The sequence below is a fragment of the Gopherus evgoodei genome, unplaced genomic scaffold (genome assembly GCF_007399415.2).
Source record: "Gopherus evgoodei ecotype Sinaloan lineage unplaced genomic scaffold, rGopEvg1_v1.p scaffold_35_arrow_ctg1, whole genome shotgun sequence".
NCBI lineage: Eukaryota > Metazoa > Chordata > Testudines > Testudinidae > Gopherus > Gopherus evgoodei.
In genome coordinates, this window is record NW_022060027.1 from 2,625,657 (window position 1) to 2,649,831 (window position 24,175).

The following is a 24,175-nucleotide window of genomic DNA, read 5'->3' on the forward strand; positions in this document are numbered from 1 at the left end:
GCGGCAACATGGTATTTTCTGTCTTATTTTCTGTCCCTTTCTTAATGAGTCCCAACATTCTGTTCGCTTTTTTGACTGCTGCTGCACATTGACCAGATATTGAAGGATGGGAGGGTTCATCACTCTCCATCCCTCAGCATTTAGCATTTCAGCATTGCCAAGAAGTTCCCCATTCAGCACAGCTGACCGGACCCCACCGCTGGTGTCCTCCGGTTGCGTCAGCTCTGCCAGCTCCTGCATGGAGCCTGCGTCGCCAGCCTGTTGGCACGGGGTGGCTCTGGCACAGAAGCCAAGATGGCTGTGGAACCAGCATATGCGGTGAGCAATATTATTTCCCTGCCATAGCCCCAGTGCTAACACCAACAGCAGAAAGACCACCACTGCCCCACCACCACCGCTACACTATGGCTGGACTGAGATCCGGGCTCTGCAAGCAACAACGGGAGAGCTGCATTAGCAGGAGAGTTGGTCAAAGCAAGCGAAAATTTCCAGCTTCTCTACCATGCTCAGCATTCCACCCGGCACGCAAAAGGGATTGTCCAATTCGAGACGCTCCGCTGTCCCCAGGTAATCATGGGTTTGCCAATTTCCCTGGGACTCCGAGGCGCTACCGTAACATACCTAATCGATAATGTACAGCGCCTAACCCTGTGAGCTGCGGGGCCATGACTGGGCCTGCTCGGCACCATACACTTTAGATTAAGGTTCACTTGATCACTTGTTTATAAGGTGTTCGTACGTGGTGGATATACGGCCTTGGCATGCTACAGACACAGGTAACGAGTGTGTTTGTCTACACTGGGCCACTCAAGAAAACTAATCTGAATTGACTTTTAAAATGTATTAGTCAAACAAAATTAAACCCCTGTGTGGATGCTCTCCTTCAAAATAAAGGCAGCCTGAACTGTATTTAGCTTAATTCACTTCCAAAGTGAATAGAATTTAGGCCACTTCAATTCCAAATGAGAGTGTCCACACAGGAGCGAGGGTCAGTGAAGTTTAAAGAATCCACTTTAAATTCAGGGCAAGTCTACACTACAAAATTAAGTTGACCTAAGTTACGTCAACATACAGCCAGGGCAGTAACTAAAACGCTTTTGCATGTCCACACTACGCCCCTTGTGTCAGCGGCGCGCGTCCTCAACCTGCCAGCGTGGGGCACGGTGGGATGGCGTCTGAAAGGCAGCAACAGGCGATGTTATTAGCACCCCGGCATCGATCTAACTGCATCCACCCAAGCGCTAGGCCTCGCGCGGAACTGGAGTTATTCCGTCGCTTCAGCGGGCGAGTTCCATGGCTGGGAGCTGCCTTTCAGTGTAGGCACTGACAGAGTGAGGGTGACATAAGCTGCCTTATGTCTACCTAACACTGTAGTGCAGACCAGAGCCTGCACGTTGACTCCATTCAGATTAATTTTCCTGAGTGGCCCTGTGTAGACAAACCCTGTAGCCACTATTCAACTCTTCCTAAATTACTTCAATGTGGAACCTCAATATAAAGTGTCACCCAAGAAATCAAGTCATAGATGGGCATGGACGTGGGGCTGGGAGCCAAGCGGTCAGTACCCGGAGATTTTGCCCCACCCATCAGCAGTCGGGCAAGGAGAAGGGATGTAAAGCCATGGACGGCTCTCAGCAAGAGATGGAGATCTGACCCTGCTACTCCCAACCCTGCTGGGACCAGGGAGCAGAGACCCTCTCTCCTGACTGCCTCTTGGCCTCTAGCTGACACCGTGCTGTTCCTTGCTGTCTGGCCTGGACAATCTGCCGGGGGGCCAGGCAGCAGCCAGAATTAGCTGGCTATCCCGGCAGCCCATTTCCAGCTCCATCACTCACTCCCCGCTGCCATCCTGTTGAGGTGATCGTCCCTGGCCAGGGAGGCCGGAGCTGAGGTTGGCGCAGGCTCTGGAATGAGACAATGCAGAGGCGGTTGCAGCGAGCAGATGCAGAGTCCCAGCAGGTCACAGCAGAGGGGTCCCATCCCCTCCAACCCCTTAAAATCTGCCCCCCAAATGCCGCTGCGCAGAGTCAGAGCAGGGTCAGGCTTAGAGCGACTGTGATAGGGAATCTGGGCCAGCCCCCAGTGCTGAAACCAGGCCAGTTATCCTGTATTCCAGCCCTGGCAGGGGGTTTGTCCAACCTGTTCTTAAAAACCTCCCATGACAGGGATTCCCCAATCACCCTTAGAAGCCTGTGTCTGGGCAGCGCCTGTGTCATAAACAGATAGCTAAGGGTTAATGTCTCTTTCACCTGAAGCACCTGACCAGAGGACCAATCAGGAAACCGGATTTTTTCAACTTTGGGTGGAGGGAATTTTGTGTCTGAGTCTTTGTTTTCTGGCTGCCTGCTTTCTCTGAGCTTTGGAGAAGTAGTTTCTACTTTCTAGTCTTCTGTTTCTATGTGTAAGGACAAAGAGATCAAATAGTAAGTTATATGGTTTCTTTTCTTTGGTATTTGCATGAATATAAGTGCTGGAGTGCTTTGATTTGTATTCTCTTTGAATAAGGCTGTTTATTCAATATTCTTTTAAGCAATCGATCCTGCATTTTGTCACCTTAATACAGAGAGACCATTTGTATGTATTTTTTCTTTCTTTTTATATAAAGCTTTCTTTTAAGACCTGTTGGAGTTTTTCTTTACTTCAGGGAAATTGAGTCTGTACTCACCAGGGAATTGGTGGGAGGAAGAAATCAGGGGGGAGATCTGTGTGTGTTGGATTTGCTAGCCTGATTTTGCATTCCCTCTGCGTGAAGAGGAAAGTACTTTTTGTTTCCAGGATTGGGAACAGAGAGGGGGAGTCACTCTGTGTAGTTTCACAGAGCTTGTGTCTGTGTATCTCTCCAGGAGCACCTGGAGGGGGGGAAGGGAAAAAGGATTATTTCCCTTTGTTGTGAGACTCAAGGGATTTGGGTCTTGGGGTCCCCAGGGAAGGTTTTTCAGGGGGACCAGAGTGCCCCAAAACACTCTAATTTTTTGGGTGGTGGCAGCAAGTACCAGGTCCAAGCTGGTAGCTAAGCTTGGAGGTTTTCATGCTAACCCCCATATTTTGGACGCTAAGGTCCAAATCTGGGACTAAGGTTATGACAGCCTGGTCCAACGGGGCCCCAATCTTGGCAACTCTGGGTCTGGGCAGCGCCCGGCCTGACAGGGCCCCGATCTCGGTGACTCCGGGTCTGGACAGCGCCCGGCCCGACAGGGCCCCGATCTCAGTGACTGTCTGGGCAGGACCCAGCCGTATGTGGATAAATGGAAGAAATGGCTGATCTCTCCCCAGGACCTGCCAGGAACTTGTAACCGAGCAAGCAAACCTGGCTGAGGGGTTTGAAAGTCCAACCACTACCACAGCCTGAGGTCGGAGCTGGGGCTGATCTCTGTTAAGCTTTCAGCAGGCATGTCAGGTGGTTTGTTTTTTTCTGTGCTGGTAATGTAGCCTATTAATTAGACTTGTTTTACATAAAATATAATAGTGATAAATGGAATGGTTAGGATGGATTACGTTGATTAGAGTATTTAGTAGAAGGTATCTGGATTATATTGATGATGTGGATATTGTTACTTCTTCTCTTTTCTTTGCTTTACCAGGCCAGCCACCCTCTCTGGTTAGCAGAAAGGAATGGCCTGGTGCCATTGGGAAATACGCATCGGGTAAGCTGATAAGGGCATACTCTGATGCTAAGGCATACCCGAGGACAAGGGTTTTATTACGTCTGCTATAAGGCCTTGCTTCTTGTACGCACTGCAAACTAAGTTTGTGTAAGGTTCTTTTGTAACCTCTTTAGTAATCCTTTCTAAAATGTAATCCTGTCTGAAATTCTCTGTAAAACTGTTTGGTGTGAGGGAAGGCTGAGTGCATGGTTAAGGATGAGTGTGAAAGTCATCAAAAATGTCCAGCTGGTCAAGTGAGAGACTTGGAAACACCAGAAAACATCCATTGTATCCGATGCTAACCGAGTTAGCAGATTTGACAACCCTGGAGATGAGGTCAACATCCCCGAAGGTGAGACAACAAATAAAAGACAATGATGGGAAAAGCCAGCAATTATCATCAAATGCTAAAGCAGCAAAGAGTCCTGTGGCACCTTATAGACCAACAGACATATTGGAGCATGAGCTTTCATGGATGAATACGACTTCGTCGGATGCATCCACGAAAGCTCATGCTCCAATACGTCTGTTAGTCTATAAGGTGCCACAGGACTCTTTGCTGCTTTTACAGATCCAGACTAACACGGCTACCCCCCCTCTGATACTTGACATCAAAGGCTAATGACTATTGCAAAATCCACAGACTCGAATGGGAACTTACAAGTATAAAGCTGGAGTGTTCTGCCATGGGACTCTGGGTTCAGTCCTGCAAAGCCTCAGAGCATCGGCTTCACGATGGACAGAGCGCAGCTCCTCACTCGTGCTCAATCTAACTGGCCATTAGATTGACTCGAGCTATGACAGTCCGGTAACCGTTGTGGTATGTAAGGGTTGAGTAAAGACCTGGGTGACTACTACCGTGGTAATAGGGCGTAGGGCACGGGTGAGCACTACTCCTTTTGCTTGATAGAGTGGCCATCCTGTCCCTTCTTTTTTGCTTGTTACGGATAGATAAGCATTACAGCCGCGTAAGAAATGTGGAATCCCCTCTGGAGGAAGCAGTGTTCTCACGCTTCTCGCTCCTTTTTCCCAGCTACATCAAATGTGTTCAGGGTTGTGGCCCCCATATGCTGCTGATTAAGGAAATTTGTAACTATAAAGGACTGTAACAGTGCCAACATGATATGGATAATATTGTTAACAGTAAACAGGGGCGGGTAGAATTATATTCCATATATAGTTATTAATATTCATTATATGGGTGTTCATACGACTAAATAAGGGTGTTGAGGTGTTGTAGTAGATCCAGGTATTTGTGTATTAACTTGGATAAAAGAGTGTAAAGTGATTAACCTGGCGCTTACTCGATGGGTTGGGTCGAGGGGAACAAGTACTGCAACTGCTCAACACCACTTGCCGTCACCTTCAGCCCCCCACTAAAACCTCTCCAGCGCATCATCAAGGATCTACAACCTATCCTGACTGGAGGACGATCCCTCACTCTCACAGACCATAGGAGACAGGACAGGCCTCACTTACAGACCTGAAGCAAATACTCACCAGCAACCACACACCACACAACAAACACACTAACCCAAGAACCAATCCCTGTAACAAAGCCAGTTGCCAAGTCTGTCCACATATCTATTCAAGGGACACCATCATAGGACCTAACCACATCAGCCACACCATCCGGGGCTCGTTCACCTGCACATCTACCAATGTGATAGATGCCATCATGTGCCAGCAATGTCCCTCTGCCACGTACATTGGCCAAACCAGACACTCTCTACATAAAAGGATAAATGGACACAAATCAGACGTCAAGAATTATAACATTCAAAAACCAGTCAGAGAACACTTCAACCTCCCTGGACACTCAATAACAAAACACTCTTCAACAAAAAAACTTCAAAAACAGACTGTGACGAACTGGGAAAGTTCTTAATGTTTTCTCTGAGTACTGTGTTGGTGCCTCAGTGTCCCCATGGCAGTTCTTAAGTATCTGGCAAAGCAAAGGGCCAGTGCACCTAAATGCCTGACACTCTGACAGCAACTAATGGCCTGGGCCCCTCTCTGCAAAGGTGCCAGCTGAAGGTGTTGAAGACAAAGGGTACAGGTGACCTCCTGGCCCGGGAAAGGGGCTGAGGAGAGAGGAGGGGCTGGGAGGGGTTGTTAGTCTGGAGCTGGCTGGGGTCAAGGGTGGAGGGCAGACCTGGGGGTCTGGCTCACTGCCCCCCAGAATGGACCCAGCCGAGGGGTCCGGTTTGCTGTATCTACAAGCTCTGTTTTAGACCCTGTTCCTGTCATCGAATAAACCTCAGTGTTACTGGCTGGCTGAGAGTCACGTCTGACTCAAAGTGGGGGTGCAGAACCCGGTGGCTTCCCCAGGACCCCGCTGGGGTGGACTCGCTGTGGGAAGCACACGGAGGGGCAGAGGATGCTGAATGCTCCAAGGAGAGACCCAGGAGGTGAAGCTGTGTAAGCTTCTTGCCCTAAACAAGTCTGCTCCAAGGGAGAGGAGGCTCCCCAAAGTCCTGACTGGTTTGGTGGGGAGCAGTTCCAGAGCATCGCCCTGGGACTCCGTGACAACTGGTGGCAGAGGTGGGATGTACTGCATCCAGTGAATGGTGCTGCTTGCAGTAAGTGATTGGGGAGCAATAAAACAAAGGAGGAATAATGAGGACCAGGCGTGCTGAATGCGCAGAAAGGGACGGTTTCAGGGGGCAGTTAACCTCTGGGAGTGTGTGACCAGCGAGAAGAACTGTTGGAGTAACAGGGTCCCCCTGAGGACTGCAGCGAGCAGTCTCAGGGGCGGAGGAGCTTGCCGCTCGACCCTGGAAGAGAAAAGGATTTTTGCAGTAGCAGGGTTCCCCGGGGGATTGCAGGAGCAGTCCCAGGGGCGGAGGAGTCTGCAGCTCGACCCTGGCAAAGAGGTGGTGATCACGAGAAGGGCTGGCACACCAGGGGTTCTTCCTGGAAACCATGGGGGAGCCAAGAGCACACAGGCCTGTGAGTCCAGAGCCACTTGGGAACGGTGAAGTGATGGCCTATCACCATCTCCTTGAGAAGGACATTGTGATCCTGTGCACAAAGAGAGGGTTACGCATGGGGAAATTCACCAAGGCACAGTTAATCATGCAGTTGGAGGAGAAGCACCGCTCTGAGGAGCAGATTCCTGGCCCAGATGGGGCTACAAGAGGATCTGAGAGCAGCTGGAGCATCAGCCAGGCATCCCCAGGAGTCTGGTCCCCAATCAGACGAGGGTCTTCACGATTGGGTTCCCCATCATGAGACTGGAGACGGATGGGATGGGAGCAGAGCCCGAGAAAGCAAGAGGACCGTGAGAGAAAGCAAGAGCCCGAGGAAAAGCTGCATAAAAAGCAGCAGCAGCATGGACTGGTGATGGTGAAGCGGAGAGACACAGGGGGCTACCCAGGGGTCAGTGGGGAAACACGCCTGCAGGGGCGAGACCCTGGGACAGAGAGAACTGTGGTGGTGCAGCCCCAGATGCTGAGGGACTGTGGGACCTGGGTAAAGTTCCCTGGGATGAAGCCCCTCACCCTGCCTATGGCCCAGATCCCTGTGCAGACCCAGGAGGGGTCGGGCTGGCTGGTAGTTGGGGTTCTCCAGGATATCGGCTGGGAGGCCCTGTTGGGGGGTGACTGTCTCCCCATGGGACAGGATCCAGGCCCCGCCCCTGTAACGGCCGAGGGTTTAAATTCAAATCCAGGGAACCAATTGGCTAGGATTGAAATGGTCAGTAAAAATACAAATAACCTGGCTGGCAGGCGGGACGGGCTGCAGGGCTCAGGATACCTGCCTACCTATAACCAGCCCCCTGGGGCTGAGTGGGAGGGAGAGAGGCTCCCTGCCCCCCTGCACACCGGAGAGGGGGCTCACGCTGGCTCTGATGCTGTGACCAGAGCAGAGAGCTCGCTGCCTGTCCCCACTGGGACAGCAAGGGCAGCGCTGAGCACAGGGGGAGCTGAGACCCCAGCTGAGTGGGGGGACAGCCAGGCAGGTCAGCTCGGCTGCCAACCAGGTTTGCCTGGTCCAAACATGCTGCTGGAAAGTAATTACACAGCAGGGAGGGAGCTACCAGGGAGAGGGCTCAGGGGGGCTGTGACCCCAGGCCCAGCCAGCGAGAGGGAGCAGGTCCCACTCCCTGCCCCAGCTGCTGAATCCCAGACCGAGCTGCAGAGGGATCCCTCCTTGAAGAAGCTGAAAGAACTTGCTGGCCACAGCACTGCAAACCTCCTTGGGGAAGGCTGCAGGGACAGAGTCCTGCCGGAGAAGGGATTCCTGTACCGGGAATGGGCTCCCCAAGGGGAAGTAGAACTGGGGGAAATCGGGAGGCAGCTGGTGGTGCCCCAGGAATCCACAGGGTTCTTCCCATTTGAGCTGCTGGATGGGAGGAGAATGAGGGGACCCCTGGACCTGAAGGTGAAGGATTGGATGGAGAAGGGGGAAAGCCCCCTGGGGGATCTCTTCCCTGAGGTGAAAAACAATCTCCCCATCAGGTGTTCCCCATTCAAAGTCACTGGGAAAGCAGCCCAGAACCTGAAAAAAAAGGTCAGGGACATGCTGGCTTTAGATGGGATCCAGCCATTTTACAGCCCATGGGCCTCACCCGTGGGGCTGATCCCCAAGCGAGACAGAATGATCTGGTTTTATGGGGGCTATCAGAAGCTTAAAGCCATCACAGTGTCTGATGCCGACCCCATGCCTAGGCCTGGGGAGATTCTAGACAAGCTGAGAGGGATGGAAAACTTGGCCCTGGAAGACACTAATAACACGTGCATCTTTAGCCAAACCTGGGAGGAACAGGTATCCCAGGTGAAAAGGGGGCTGGGCTGCCTCAAGGAGGTGGGACTGACGGTAAAAGCTAAAAAGTGCAAGGGGGGACGGCAGAGGTGTTGGGTCTGGGCCACAAAGTGGAAAGCGGCTGCCCAAACCCAAAGCTGGCAAAGGCCAAGATGGGGGCTCTTAACCAAGAAAGCCCGAATCACAGACCAGAGGGCTGGAAAAAAACCCAATCCCAGCTTAAACCCAGGGGTACTGGGGTGGCAAAGGGTGTGGGCTGCAAAAACCTTCCCACATGCGGTCTGCAAGTGCCATCAAGCACACCCGACCTAAGGGAGGGCGTAAAACTGGACTGTCCTGGTGTAACTCACACCAAGAGATGGGAGAGATGCTGGGGCATCCATGGGAACCTTGGTGGGTTCGAACTTCCCCAGGTTACTGGCTGGAGTGACCTCGCTCAGTTTGGTCTCGAAGGGGGGAGAGATGTGACGAACTGGGAAAGTTCTTAGTGTTTTCTCTGAGTACTGTGTTGGTGCCTCAGTGTCCCCATGGCAGTTCTTAAGTATCTGGCAAAGCAAAGGGCCAGTGCACCTAAATGCCTGGCACTCTGTCTCCTAGCAACTGATGGCCTGGGCCCCTCCCCTGCAAAGGTGCCAGCTGAAGGTGTTGAAGACAAAGGGATCAGGTGACCTCCTGGCCCGGGAAAGGGGCTGAGGAGAGAGGAGGGGCTGGGAGGGGTTGTTAGTCTGGAGCTGGCTGGGGTCGAGGGTGGAGGGCAGACCTGGGGGTCTGGCTCACTGCCCCCCAGAATGGACCCAGCCGAGGGGTCCGGTTCGCTGTATCTACAAGCTCTGTTTTAGGCCCTGTTCCTGTCATCGAATAAACCTCTGTGTTACTGGCTGGCTGAGAGTCACGTCTGACTGCGAAGTGGGGGTGCAGAACCCGGTGGCTTCCCCAGGACCCCGCTGGGGTGGACTCGCTGTGGGAAGCGCACGGAGGGGCAGAGGATGCTGAATGCTCCAAGGAGAGACCCAGGAGGTGAAGCTGTGTGAGCTTCTTGCCCTGAACAAGTCTGCTCCAAGGGAGAGGAGGCTCCCCAAAGTCCTGACTGGCTTGGTGGGGAGCAGTTCCAGAGCATCGCCCGGGGACTCCGTGACACAGACTCTAATGAGAAACTGCAAAACTGGAATTAATTTGCAAACTGGACACCATCAAATTAGGCCTGAATAAAGACAGAGTGGATGGGTCACTACAAAAACTAAAAACTAATTTCCCCGTGCTAATTTCCAACTACTGTGACTCACACCTTCTTGTCGACTGTTTGAAATGAGCCACCCTGATTACCACTACAAAAGTGATTTTTCGTCCTATTGATAATAGCTCAGTTCCACTTTAACTGAATTGTCTCGCTAGAACTGACACCCCACTGGGTAAGGCAACTCCCATCTTTTCCATGTACTGTTATATATATCTTCCTACTGTATTTTCCACTCCATGCATCTGATGAAGTGGGTCTTAATCAACGAAAGCTTATGCCCAAATAAATGTGTTAGTTTTTAAGGTGCCACAAGAACTCCTCATTATTTCTGCAGTAAAGGAGTTCATTTACTCAATCCGCCGCCTCCTCCTTTCCTTCTCTAACAGTAAATATAAGGCCATCTGCAGGACCTCTGTGTGTGTGGGATTGAACTGTTGTATTTTCAATAAACATGGCGTATTGCCTTTTCCCCTGAAAAAGATCCTGTGTGCATAACACCAGGACTAAATGTGCTTCACTTTGCGGTGGCTGGTTGGTACCTGGTGCACATTGTCGCAGCCCCAGGAGAAAAGCATAGCACGGGGCTGGACCTGCTGGGAACTGACAGCGATATTCAGAGGCCGTGCAAATCCAAGCCCCCAGGCTGGAGGGAGACAGATGCAGGCCTCCACCTGTGAGAGGGGACGGCTGGGAAGGTGGAAACTTGACATCCGTGCCCTCCAGGAGGCCCAGGGGAAATCCATGATGCGGTTACCCCTGAAATTGTGACCCACGGCGCTTTCCTGTTACATTCAGATGGATGGAAGCCAGACACTCCCTTTCATCCATCTCATGCACAATCTTCAAATTCCCTGCAATGGCTTTGCTGGCGTTCGTCACGATGAACTGTCCGTTGGACACGGAGATGTGCCTGGCGAAGGAGCTGTTGTAAGGGTTTGATTTCCCTGAATGGATGACAGCTATCTTCATCCATGTCCCAGCCAAAGCAGGGGACGAGTACAGCTTGGCAAAGCGCTTTGAGCAGTTAAGGGGGTGTTGAGTGCTGTTGCCTTCAGGCACAGAGATATAGAGATTTCCTGTTGACATTGGCTGGTGCCTGGGAGAAGAAATCAACATTTCAGGTCGGCTTTGATGAAGCCTAGAAGACGTGTGGAAGTAGACCAAGAACTGACAGGGATTTCAATGCAAACACTCTCTTTTGTTAGCAAGAGTCAGGCTAACTGTAACCCTAATAACACGAGATTTGTAGAAGCGAAGACTGCGTGAGGCGAGTGGGAAAGAACTGTGGGAGAAGTCGTTGGGACCTTGTGTAAATAATATGAAATGAAGACTAAAGTCTAAATAAGTAAGAAAAATAAAACATCAGGATGACCTATGTATAAACAAAATGCAGCTGTTGCTCATTATTGTCTGTAACAAAGGTATAAATGCTTGCTGGAATTTTTTGTCAGGGAGAGACCTGTTTAGCTCTCCTCCTCCACCGAATTGCTAACAATAATAAAATTAATTTGCTGCACCCAACCAAAAAACTGAAAACTCTGTTTTTCTCCGACAGACGTCAGACCCAGATCCGGCAGGGGAGGAAAGGATACACTACCGGGGGTGGGCGGCACTTCAGATATAAGGCACGGACCTCGCAAATGCTCAAGCAAGCCTTGAACCGCAGGCATAGTTTACGCAAGTCACCCTCAGCTCACTGCATCCTTAGCCCCGTCTACACAGCAAAACAAGCCCTGCCACGCCGAATCGCAGGGTGGGTCTACACAGCAATCAGACACCTGCAGCAGGCCCATGCTGACTGTGGGGCTGTCAAATTGCCAGGTAGATTTGCGCTCCAGCAAACAGGGAGGGTCTCAGAGCCCGGGCTCCCGTCTGAACCCCAACATTTACACTGCTGTCTTTAGCCCGTTAAGGTTCCATCCCCACTTTGAACTTTAGGGTACAGATGTGGGGACCTGCATGAGACCCTCTAAGCTTAATTACCAGCTTAGATCTGGTTTTGCTGCCACCACCCAAATTATTTGAGTCATCTGGGAAACTGTTTACCTCTCCTCCCCCAGAATATCTTTTTTCCAAGTATTATAATCCTTCCCTAAGTAGCCTTGAGAGACTTCTCCACCAATTTTTTGGTGTACAGTGATTTAAACCCTTGGATTTTAAAACAAGGAGAATTTAACCATTCTCTCTCCTTCCCCCCCCCCCCAATTTCTGATGAGTTTAGATTTAACCCCCCTGCATTTTAAAACAAGGAAATATTAATTAGATTTTTAAAAAGATGGCTTTTAATTAAAGAAAGAAAGGTAAAAATTATTTTCATAAAATTAGGATGGAAAATAACTTTACAGGGTAATCAGATTCACATAGCCCAGAGGAACCCCCTTTAGCCTTAGGTTCAAAGTTATAGCAAACAGAGGTAAACCCTCTAGCAAAAGGAACATTTACAAGTTGAGGAAACAAAGATAAACTAACACGCCTTGCCTGGCTGTTACTTGCAAGTTTGAAATATGAGAGACTTGTTCAGAAAGATTTGGAGAGCCTGGATTGATGTCCGGTCCCTCTTAGTCCCAAAAGCGAACACCCAAAACCAAAGAGCACAAACAAAAGCCTCCCCCTCCTCCCCAGATTTTAAAGTATTTTGTTCCCTTATTGGTCCTTTGGGTCAGGTGTCAGCCAGGTTACCTGAGCTTCTTAACCCTTTACAGGTAAAAGAATTTTGGCGTCTCTGGCCAGGAGGGATTTTGTAGTATGGCACACAGGAGGGCTGTTCCCTTCCCTTCATAGTTATGACACGCCTGCCAAATCACAGATAGTGTTGGACAGCCGGTTCCACACCAGCTGTGATTTTTTCCTGGAGCTTTGAGAGAAAACAGAGTTAATAAGACACATGCACCTTTAGACATACTACTGGTTATATAAAAACTAACAATATGTTCCATATTCCAAGAACAATTTTTAACCAGTTGATTTTGGGAAACTTTTATGGTAGAGTGCATTAGCCACTTTGTTAGAAGCTTCTGAAATGTGTTGTATTTTAAAATTAAAATTTTGGAGAGCTAAACTTCACCGAAGAACTTTTTTAATTCCTTTGGCGATATGAAGCCACTTTAGCGCAGCATGGTCGGTTTGTAGTTGGAAACGCCGTCCCCAAATGTATGGCCGTAGCCTTTTTAGCATGTACACAATGATGTAGTATTTCCTTTTCACTGACTGACCAGTGGCTTTCCTTTTCAGACAGTTTTTTGCTGAGAAACACGACAGGACGGAATTTTTGATTCGGTCCTTTCTGCATTAAAACTATGCTTGGACACATTTGTGGTTACTAGGAACGGCTGGTTAAAGTTTGGGGCCCTTAGCACAGGGTCAGACATGAGTGTCGCTTTAAGCTGGTTAAAGGCCTTTTGACATTCATCAGTCCACTGAACTGCATTTGGCTGTTTTTTTTTTGCTTAGGTTTGTCTGTGGGGCAGCGATTTGGCTGTAGTGTGGTACAAATTGCCTATAATATCCAGCCAAGCCTAAGAATGATTGGACTTGTTTTTTTGACTTTGGGACAGGCCACTTTTGGATAGCATCCACTTTGGCCTGTAGGGGGCTGATAGTTCCTTGATCCACCTGGTGTCCAAGGTAAGTCACTCTGTTTAGGCCTATTTGACACTTTTTAGCCTTAACAGTTAGTCCTGTCTGCCTGATGCGCTCGAAGACTTTTTCCAGGTGCTCCAAGTGTTCTGCCCATGAGTTAGAAAAAATGGCCATATTATTAAGGTAGGCAACTGCAGATTCTCCCAATCCCACTAGGAGACCATTTACAAGTCTTTGGAAGGTGGTGGGGGCATTTCACAGCCCGAAAGGGAGCATATTAAATTCATACACCCCTGCCTGGGTGATGAAGGCTGACCTTTCCTTGGCGGGTTCATCCAGTGGTACTTGCCAGTACCCCTTGGTTAAGTCTAATGTAGAGATGAACTGGGCACGTCCCAATTTCTCCTATAGCTTGTCTGTGCGTGGCATTGGACAGCTGTTGGGACAAGTTAAAGCATTTAGCTTACGGCAGTCCACGCAAAAGCATATTTCCCCATCTGGTTTGGGAACTAGAACCACTGGAGATTCCCATGCACTGTTAGAGGGGCAGATTACACCCCTCTGTAGCATATTTTGGATTTCCATTCTATAGCCGTTTGGGCATGAGGAGACACCCAGCAGGGTGGAGTTCTGATTTGGTGAGCATTATCTGTGTCAATGGAGTGGTACACCCGTTCTCAGTCACCCCAGGATGGACTTAGAACATTGGTGCGAAGCTAGCGCACAGCTCCTTGATTTGCTGTCGCTGCATATGTCCCAGGGTCGTGGAGAGGTTCACCTCTTCCACGCCGCCGTTACTTTTTTTTTTCTTCAGGTAGTAGACACCTTTAGGCCACTTAGCATCATCTCCTCCCTGGGCTGTAAACTGACAAACCTTTAATTCTCTGAAATAAAAGGGCTTTAGAGAATTAACAAGGTATGCTTTAGACTTTAGGGTGGAGGTGGGGCATGCTATGAGATAGTTAACAGCTCCTAGGCGTTTTTGGATTGTGAATGGCCCTTCCCATGACGCTTTTATCTTATGGGCCTGGAGCACCTTTAAAACCATAACCTGGTCCCCTACTTTGAAGGAACGCTTTTTGGCATGTTTATCATACCAGGCTTTTTGCTCTTTTTGAGACATTTTTAGGGTTTTTTTTAGCAAGGACTAAAGAGTGTCAGAGGGTGTTTTGTAGGTTGCTTACAAAGTCCAGAATGTTAATTCCTGGAGAAGGCGTAGAACCCTCCCATTGCTGCTTTACCAACGGTAATGGCCCCTTAACCTCGCGGCCATACACAAGTTTAAATGGCGAAAACCCCAAACTGGGATGTGGTACAGACCTGTAGGCAAAAAGCAACTGCTGCAACACTAGGTCCCAATCATTGGAGTGCTCATTTACAAATTTACATATCATGGCTCCCAAAGTTCCATTAAACCTCTCCACCAGGCCATTGGTTTGATGGTGGTAAGGGATGGCCACCAAGTAGTTCACCCCATGAGCTTCCCACAGGTTTTCCATGGTCCCTGCCAGGAAATTAGTTCCTGAATCTGTAGAGATGTCGGAGGGCCAACATACCCTGGCAAAAATGTCTGTTAGTACCTGGCACACACTTTTAGCCCTGGTGTTGCTTAGAGCTACTGCTTCCGGCCATCAGGTAGCAAAATTTATGAAAGTCAGTATGTACTGCTTTCCTCTGGGTGTCCTCTTTGGAAAAGGACCCAGAATATCCACAGCTACTCGTTGAGATGGGACCTCAATTATGAGCAGTGGCTGGAGAGGGGCTCTGACCTGGTCTTGGGGTTTTCCCACTCTTTGGCACACCTCACAAGACCGGACATAATTAGCAACGTCCTTGCCCATTCCCTCCCAGTGGAAGGACTTCCCCAAACGGTTTTTGGTTCTGTTCACCCCAGAATGGCCACTGGGATGATCATGAGCTAAGCTCAAGAGCTTTACCCAGTACTTAGTTGGAACTGCCAACTGCCTTTGAGGACGCCCGTCTTCCTAGTGTCCACCAGAAAGAGTCTTTTTGTATAAAAGTCCTTGCTTTACAACAAACTGGGATCGGTTAGAAGAGCTGAGAGGCGGTGGGGTGCTCTGTGCTGCCACCCAAGCTTTCTGAAGGCTGTCATCTGCTTCCTGCTTGGCCTGGAACTGTTCCCTTGAAGCTGTAGACATCAGTTCCTCCTTAGACTGTGGACTTGGGCTTGGTCCCTCTGGAAGCGATGTAGGTGATGGGATTGTTTCCATTGACTGTGAACCGCTCTCTGCTGGTGGACTATGTGGTATTTCAGGTTCTGGCTGAGCCTCTTGGGTAGGGTTATTCGCTGCTTCTGCCAGTTCAGGCCTGCTGGTGCCCTCTGGCATTGGAGTTGACAGGTTTGCAAGCACTGGACTCAGTGCTGGCAATGGTTCTGGGGCTAGTTGCTTTGCCAGTTCCGGTTCTGGGACTGGCTTTGGCTGGGTCTCTGGGACTGGATCCACTATGGCTGTTGCAGTCGTTGGCAGGGGATTCAGATCCACCACCTCTGTCTGGGTCTCCGGTAACAAAGACAGGGCCCTGGTGGACAGCTCAAGAACAGGGATGAGGGTGAAAGCTTGCTTAGCCTGGCTGCAGGTGACCATTCCCACCCTCTTGGCCAGCTTCACGTGGTTGGCCAAGTCTTCCCCCAGTTGCATGGTGATAGGATAACTGTCATAGACTGCAAAAGTCCCTGTTCTGACCAGCCTCTGTACTAGACAGGCAAGTTGGCTGTAGGCAAAGTTACAGAGTGTGACATAAAGGGTTGAATTGTCATCGGGGCTTCTGGCTTGATGAATTTGGGGCCCACTAAGGATTGGTGGATAGCTGACAATTATGCTCCAGTGTCCCTCCACACAATAACCTTCTTCCCGCCCACACCCTGTTTTCCTTCGCTCTGAAGGTACCTGGGAAGCATCTGGGCCTGAGGACCTTGGGTGTGACTCCGGCATAATGAACTGCAGTCGGTTGGGGTTCTTGAGGCAGTTGGCCTTCACATGCCCCAGCTCATTACATTTAAAACATCGCCCAGCTGACTGGTCACTGGGCCGAGGTGGGTTGCTGGAGACGGGTTTGGTGGGACGATAAGGTGTCTGGGTTTTTTCCTTGGGATGTAGGTGGGGCCTTGGGCTGCCCCCAGTGATAGAGTTTTGTTTCAGTTTGCCCCTTCTGATATTCGCCCCAACTGCTACTAGTTTTTTTTCTTTTCTGCCATCTCCACCCATTTGGCTCCAATCTCCCCCGCGTCGATTACACTTTTGGGCTTCCCATCTAGGATGTACCTTTATTTCCTCAGGAACATCCTCTAAGAACTGCTCCATTTGCATTAGGAAAGAGAGATCTTCCAGAGATCTAACGCTTGCTCCTGATATCCAGGCATTCCAATTTTTTTCAATGTGGTAGTCATGTCGGGGAAAATGCCACATCCAGTTTCCATTTTAGGGCTCTGAACCGCTGACAGGCATGCTCAGGTGTTAGCCCCATTCTGATTCTGGCCTTGTTTTTAAAAAGTTTATAACTGTTTGTGTTTTTTAGGCATTTTAGCCGCCACCTTTGCTAAGGGCTTACTGAGCCGGCCTTAGCTCTTGGGCCTAAGAGGGACCAGACATCAATCCAGGCTCTCCAAATCTTTCTGAACAAGTCTCTCATATTTCAAACTTGTAAGTAACAGCCAGGCAAGGCGTGCTAGGTTTATCTTTGTTTTCTCAACTTGTAAATGTTCCTTTTGCTAGAGAGTTTACCTCTGTTTGCTGTAACTTTGAACCTAAGGCTAGAGAGGGTTCCTCTGGGCTGTCCCCACACGCCCTCCTCCCGCTGCAGATCGCCCCCTCGCATGGGGTGTCCCCACACACCCTCCTCCCACTGCAGATCGCCCCCACACACGGGGTGTCCCCACACACCCTCCTCCCGCTGCAGATCGCCCCCCCCACACGGGGTGTCCCCACACATCCTCCTCCCGCTGCAGATCGCACCCCCCACACGGGGTGTCCCCACACACCCTCCTCCCGCTGCAGATCGCCCCCCCCACACACGGGGTGTCCCCACACACCCTCCTCCCGCTGCAGATCGCCCTCCCCGCCACACGGGGTGTCCCCACACATCCTCCTCCCGCTGCAGATCGCCCCCCCCACACGGGGTGTCCCCACACACCCTCCTCCCGCTGCAGATCGCCCCCCCCACACGGGGTGTCCCCACACACCCTCCTCCCGCTGCAGATCGCCCCCCCCACACGGGGTGTCCCCACACATCCTCCTCCCGCTGCAGATCGCACCCCCCACACGGGGTGTCCCCACACACCCTCCTCCCGCTGCAGATCACCCCCCCACACACACGGGGTGTCCCCACACACCCTCCTCCCGCTGCAGATCGCCCTCCCCGCCACACGGGGTGTCCCCACACATCCTCCTCCCGCTGCAGATCGCACCCCCCACATGGGGTGTCCCCACACACCCTCCTCCCACTGCAGATCGCACCCCCCACATGGGGTGTCCCCACACATCCTCCTCCTGCTGCAGATAGCACCCCCCACACGGGGTGTCCCCACACACCCTCCTCCCACTGCAGATCACACCCCCCACACGGGGTGTCCCCACACATCCTCCTCCCGCTGCAGATCGCACCCCCCCACACGGGGTGTCCCCACACACCTTCCTCCCGCTGCAGATCGCCCCCCCCACGGGGTGTCCCCATACACCCTCCTCCCGCTGCAGATCGCACCCCCCCCCACGGGGTGTCCCCACACACCTTCTTCCCGCTGCAGATCGCCCCCCCCATGGGGTGTCCCCACACACCCTCCTCCCGCTGCAGATCGCACCCCACACACGGGGTGTCCCCACACACCCTCCTCCCGCTGCAGATCGCACCCCCCACATACGGGGTGTCCCCACACACCTTCCTCCCGCTGCAGATTGCCCCCCACACACGGGGTGTCCCCACACACCCTCCTCCCGCTGCAGATCACCCTCCCCGCCACACGGGGTGTCCCCACACATCCTCCTCCCGCTGCAGATCGCACCCCCCACACGGGGTGTCCGCACACACCCTCCTCCCGCTGCAGATCGCACCCCCCACACGGGGTGTCCCCACACACCCTCCTCCCACTGCAGATCGCACCCCCCACACGGGGTGTCCCCACACACCTTCCTCCCGCTGCAGATCGCACCCCCCACGGGGTGTCCCCATACACCCTCCTCCCGCTGCAGATCGCACCCCCCCCCACGGGTGTCCCCACACCCCCTCCTCCCGCTGCAGATCGCACCCCCCACACGGGGTGTCCCCACACACCCTCCTCCCGCTGCAGATCGCACCCCCCCACACGGGGTGTCCCCACACACCTTCCTCCCGCTGCAGATCGCCCCCCCCACGGGGTGTCCCCATACACCCTCCTCCCGCTGCAGATCGCACCCCCCCCCACGGGGTGTCCCCACACACCCTCCTCCCGCTGCAGATCGCACCCCCCCCCATGGGGTGTCCCCACACATCCTCCTCCCGCTGCAGATCGCACCCCCCCACACGGGGTGTCCCCATACACCCTCCTCCCGCTGCAGATCGCACCCCCCCCCACGGGGTGTCCCCACACCCCCTCCTCCCGCTGCAGATCACACACCCCCACACGGGGTGTCCCCACACACCCTCCTCCCGCTGCAGATCGCCCCCCCGCCCCGTTCAGGCCCCTGGTTCCCAGGGGACCGGCACAGCGCTGCCCGGGGCGCGGCCCCGCCCGCCGGGTGCACAGACAGGAGATACCCCCCCCCGCAGACGGGCCCGCGCGAGCGGCCGCACGGGGGGCACCAGCGGGCCCGGTCCACGCGCTTCGGTCGCGCGCCTGACTCCGCCCCCGCCGCGCGGCCTCACAGCCAGCCCCGCCCCGCCCCTTCCCGCGCGCCGCTCCGAGGGGGAGGGGGCCCCGCCCTTCGCCCGCCCACGGCGCGCGCCGGGCGCGAGCGGCTCCACCTACCGCCCGAAGAGCGAGTGCGACCCCCCCCCCCCGCCCCCCGCTCAGCAACACCCGCCCCTGCCCATGCGCAGAGCGCACCTGAGTACGGCCCCGCCCCTTCCCGTAACCGCTCCCGAAGCCCCGCCCCGCGCCGCCAACCTTCCCCCGAAGCCCCGCCCCCGCCCCCCAGGGGCCTGCGCTCAGGGGGGCGGGAAGGGCAGCGGCTCCGCCCCAGCCCCGCTCGCGCCGCCGGGGGGGGCGGGGCGCTAATGACTCCTGACAGCCCCCCCCAACCCCACGCCTCAGGTGCCCCCCCGCGGGGCTGGGGACCCCGCGCCTGCGCAGTCAGACCTGGGCCCTGTGTCCAGCTGGGCGGGGCCCCTTGCCGAGGGGGGGTCCTCTGCCAGCCTCCCCCCCGCCGCCCCCGATTGTTGGGGGGGGGCTCCCCAGCCTTCCTGCTGCTAACCAGGGTGGCGCAGCGCCTGGGGGGCGGGTCAAAAAGAGGGGGCCCCTCCCTCCCCCGGGTGACATGGGGGCGCCCCTCAAATCTGTCCCTTCAGAGCCCCCCAAAGCCTGCCGAGCTGTACGGGGCGGGACCCCCAAGGCCGGACTGCGCCCAGAGCCGGAGACACCCCCACACCTAAGGTAACACACTGAAATTCAAGAGGGTTTCCCCCAGACCAACGTGGCGCCCCTGACTTGTAGGAGGACCCCCAAATTCAAGGGGACCTCCCCAGATCAGGGTATCCTGGCAGTCTGCAAATGCCCCCCCCCATCTGTCAGCTCAGCACCTGGCATGCTCCTCACTGCATCCGCTTGGGGGGTGCCCACCAGGTGGGGTCCCCCGCTTCCTTCGGGGGGGGAGGGGGGATGGGGAGGAGCTTGTGGCCGGGGGAGGGGAACAGGGGTGGTTGCCGTGGTTACCACCCCCCTGGCGCCACTCCGACAGGGTGCGCCGGGGTGACGGGGGGCAGGTAGCCAGGGGGATCTGGGCCCCAGAGGGGGGCACCGTCCGTGCCCGGGGTGGGCAGGGAGTCCCAGGGCAGGGGACACTGGCTAGGCTCCAGGGGGTTGTGGGTAATTGGGGCCCAACTGGGGGGCAGCCCCAGATCTTCTGGGCTGGTGATGGGGTCAAAGAGGTCGCTGGGGTCAGGGGTCAGGGAGGCCATGCTCAGGCCCCAGCCAGGCCCCGGTTCCGGGGCCACAAAGGCCTCAGCCACGCCCAGGAAGGAGCTGGCAGCTGGGGCAGGAGGCTCTGGGCCAGGATGCCGGGGTTCTGTGGGGGGCGCAGGGTCCCTTGGGGTCTCCTGGGCCAGGATGGAGGAGGCCAGGCGGTGCATCGAGGCTTCAATGTCAGTGAATTGCCTGGGGAGAGAAGAGAGGGGCTGTGAGCTTCCCACAGCAGTGCCCTTAGGGGCTGTGAGCTTCCCCCAGCCATGCCCAAGGGGCTGCGAGCTTTCTGCAGCAGTGCCCTGAGGGGGGTGTGAGTTTCTCCCAGCAGTGCCCTGAGGGGCTGTGAGCTTCCCCCCCAGCCATGCCCAAGGGGCTGTGAGCTTTCTGCAGCAGTGCCTTGAGGGTGCTGTGAGCTTCCCCCCAGCCGTGCCCGAGGTGCTGTGAGCTTCCCCCCAGCCGTGCCCGAGGTGCTGTGAGCTTCCCCCCAGCCATGCCCAAGAGGCTGCAAGCTTCCCCCCAGCAGTGCCCTTAAGGGCTGCAAGCTTCCCCCCAGCCTTGCCCAAGGGGCTGCGAGCGCCCGAGGGCTCCCACCTGCTGATCTGGTTGTGCAGGAACCGCCGGTGGTTCACCCGCTGCTTGCCAGGGCGGCTCTTGCGGGGTCTCTGCAGCGTCCGCATCATGTGGGACGAGGCCACGGTGACAAAGGTGAAGAGATCCCGGCCACGCCCAGAGAGCGCCACCTGCTGGGGGGGCAGGAAGCTCAGGGACAGGCGCCCACCCCGCTGCATCCCAGCTCTTGGGGTGGGGGCTGCCAGGCAGAGCCCCCAGGCTGGGCGAGGCCGGCCCCCAACAGAGCCCTGCAGGAATAAATGACAGTTCTCAGCCCAGCAAGCCTGAGACTCCACAGAACCCTGGGGAGAGGGGCTGCGGGTCGGGAGTGAGGGGCACCAGTAGGGCTGGGGTGGGGGGGAGCCCAGGGCTGGGCTAGCAGGGGCTGCGGGTCAGGAGTGAGGGACATCAGCAGAGCTGGGGTGGGGGGGAGCCCAGGGCTGGGCTAGGAGGGGCTGCGGGTCAGGAGTGAGGGACACCAGCAGAGCTGGGGTGGGGGGGAGCCCAGGGCTGGGCTAGGAGGGGGCTGCGGGTCATGAGTGAGGGGCACCAGCAGAGCTGGCTTGGGGGGGAGCCCAGGGCTGGGCTAGCAGGGGCTGCGGGTCGGGAGTGAGGGGCACCGGCAGAGCTGGGGGGGAGCCCAGGGCTGGGGTAGGAGGGGGCTGCGGGTCGGGAGTGAGGGGCACCGGCAGAGCTGGGGGGGAGCCCAGGGCTGGGATAGCAGGGGGCTGCGGGTCGGGAGTGAGGGGCACCGGCAGAGCTGGGGGGGAGCCCAGGGCTGGGCTAGGAGGGGGCTGCGGGTCATGAGTGAGGGGCACCAGCAGAGCTGGCTTGGGGGGAAGCCCAGGGCTGGGCTAGCAGGGGGCTGCGGGTCGGGAGTGAGGGGCACTGGCAGAGCTGGGGGAGCCCAGGACTGGGCTAGCAGGGGCTGCGGGTCGGGAGTGAGGGGCACCGGCAGAGCTGGGGGAGAGCCCAGGGCTGGGCTAGCAGGGGGCTGCGGGTCGGGAGTGAGGGGCACTGGCTGGGGTTGGGGGGAGTGCAGGGCTGGGCTGGGGGGTCTCTGTCTCCGAATAGGGGTCAGCCCCAGCTGCGAGGGGACAGCGCCTCCGGCTGGGCCCCCCAGGACACTTACTTGGTTCGGGGTCCAGCTGTGTGAAGAATCAGCTGTGGTCGCACCCCTAGTGCTGCGTGGGGGGAGGAGGCCGTTCGGTTCTCCCTGGGGGCTGCCCCCCCCTCACCTCCTGCCCCCCCAGCCCCGACCCTCCCAGCCAGCCCCAGCACCGGCTCGGGTCTCTGGTGGGGCCAAGCGCCACTGAGAGAAGCAAGAAGATGCTCAGAGAGTCACTGTCTGAGCCCCTCCCCACTCCCCCCACCCGTCTGAGCCTCTCCCTCCTGCTCACCCCCCCTCTGCCCCCCATTCCTGCGGGAATGGGGCATGGGGCCTTAGCCCCCAGGGGCCACTGTCTGCAAGCTGCCCCAGGGTGGGGGGGTGGCTGGCTTGGGGGGGGTATGGCACGGGGCCTCCCCCCTCCAGCCAAAATCCTTCACTGTGCTAGTTAGGGGGCTGAGGGTAGGGGGCTGAGGGGGACCCCCTTTGACTCTAATAACAGGGGTGGCTTGATGGGGCCCCTCCCCTAATCCGTCTCTTCCTCTCCCTGGACCCCTATCAACCCCCCGAACCCTCCCCACCTCCCCCACCCTCCCCATCATCTCCTGCCCCCCCTTCGGCTCCCCCCATCCCCCCCCCACACCAGCTGCCCAATTAGGACATTCTTTCCCCTGGGATGCGGCCCTGGCACTTAGCAGCAATTAGGGGCGTCCGGGGGCCGGGGGGAGCCACGTGCCGGCGGCTCCATGGAGATGAGCTCAATGGGGCGCACGGGGGCAGGAATCCGGCTGCACAAAGGGGCCCCCCCAACTCCCCCCTGCAGCCGGCACCCGGCCACGCGGAGCAGTTAGAGCAATTGCTGGCAATTGGAGACTTAAGTGCGAGGTCAAAGTGTGTCCAACCCCCACCCGTCCCCGCATCAGCCCTGGGCCCCTCTACCCCAGCGTCCCGCCCCCTGCATCAGCCCTGAGCCCCTCTGCCCCAGTGTCCTGCCCCCCACATCAGCACCTGGGCCCCTCTACCCCGGCGTCCCGCCCCCTGCATCAGCCCTGGGCCCCTCTACCCTGGCATCTCGCCCCCTGCATCAGCCCTGGGCCCCTCTACCCCGGCGTCCCTTGCATCAGCGCCTGGGCCCCTCTGCCCCAGCGTCTCGCCCCTGCATCAGCGCCTGGGCCCCTCTACCCCGGCGTCCCGCCCTCTGCATCAGCCCTGAGCCCCTCTACCCCCGGCGTCCCGCCCCCCACATCAGCGCCTGGGCCCCTCTACCCCGGCGTCCTGCCCTCTGCATCAGCCCTGAGCCCCTCTACCCCAGCGTCCCGCCCCCTGCATCAGCACCTGGGCCCCTCTACCCCGGCGTCCCGCCCCCTGCATCAGCCCTGGGCCCCTCTATCCCGGCGTCCCTCCCCCTGCATCAGCACCTGGGCCCCTCTACCCCGGCGTCCCGCCCCCTGCATCAGCCCTGAGCCCCTCTGCCCCAGTGTCCTGCCCCCCACATCAGCACCTGGGCCCCTCTACCCCCGGCGTCCCGCCCCCTGCATCAGCCCTGGGCCCCTCTGCCCCAGTGTCCCGCCCCCCACATCAGCACCTGGGCCCCTTTACCCCGGCGTCCCTCCCCCTGCATCAGCCCTGGGCCCCTCTACCCCGGCATCTCGCCCCCTGCATCAGCCCTGGGCCCCTCTACCCCGGCGTCCCTTGCATCAGCGCCTGGGCCCCTCTGCCCAGCGTCTCGCCCCTGCATCAGCGCCTGGGCCCCTCTACCCCGGCGTCCCGCCCTCTGCATCAGCCCTGAGCCCCTCTACCCCGGCGTCCCGCCCCCCACATCAGCGCCTGGGCCCCTCTACCCCCGGCGTCCTGCCCTCTGCATCAGCCCTGAGCCCCTCTACCCCAGCGTCCCGCCCCCCTGCATCAGCCCTGAGCCCCTCTGCCCCAGTGTCCCGCCCCCCACATCAGCACCTGGGCCCCTCTACCCCGGCGTCCCTCCCCTTGCATCAGCCCTGGGCCCCTCTACCCCGGCATCTCGCCCCCTGCATCAGCCCTGGGCCCCTCTACCCTGGCGTCCCCTTGCATCAGCGCCTGGGCCCCTCTGCCCCAGTGTCTCGCCCCTGCATCAGCGCCTGGCC

The 24,175-nt window shown here is 56.3% G+C and overlaps 2 protein-coding genes across 1 annotated transcript; both read right to left on the bottom strand.

The window, feature by feature from the left end:
* The window catches only part of LOC115641616, a 147,818-nt gene that overhangs the window by 15,535 nt on the left and 108,108 nt on the right, over nt 1-24,175 (bottom strand).
* LOC115641637 (uncharacterized protein C19orf85-like) lies at nt 19,481-21,283 on the bottom strand. The gene is made up of 2 exons (XM_030544968.1): nt 20,930-21,283; nt 19,481-20,530 (listed from the first exon to the last, which is right to left on the bottom strand). Exons 1-2 carry the CDS (start codon nt 21,124-21,126, stop codon nt 20,086-20,088), a joined length of 642 nt encoding a protein of 213 aa, XP_030400828.1. The 5' UTR covers nt 21,127-21,283; the 3' UTR covers nt 19,481-20,085.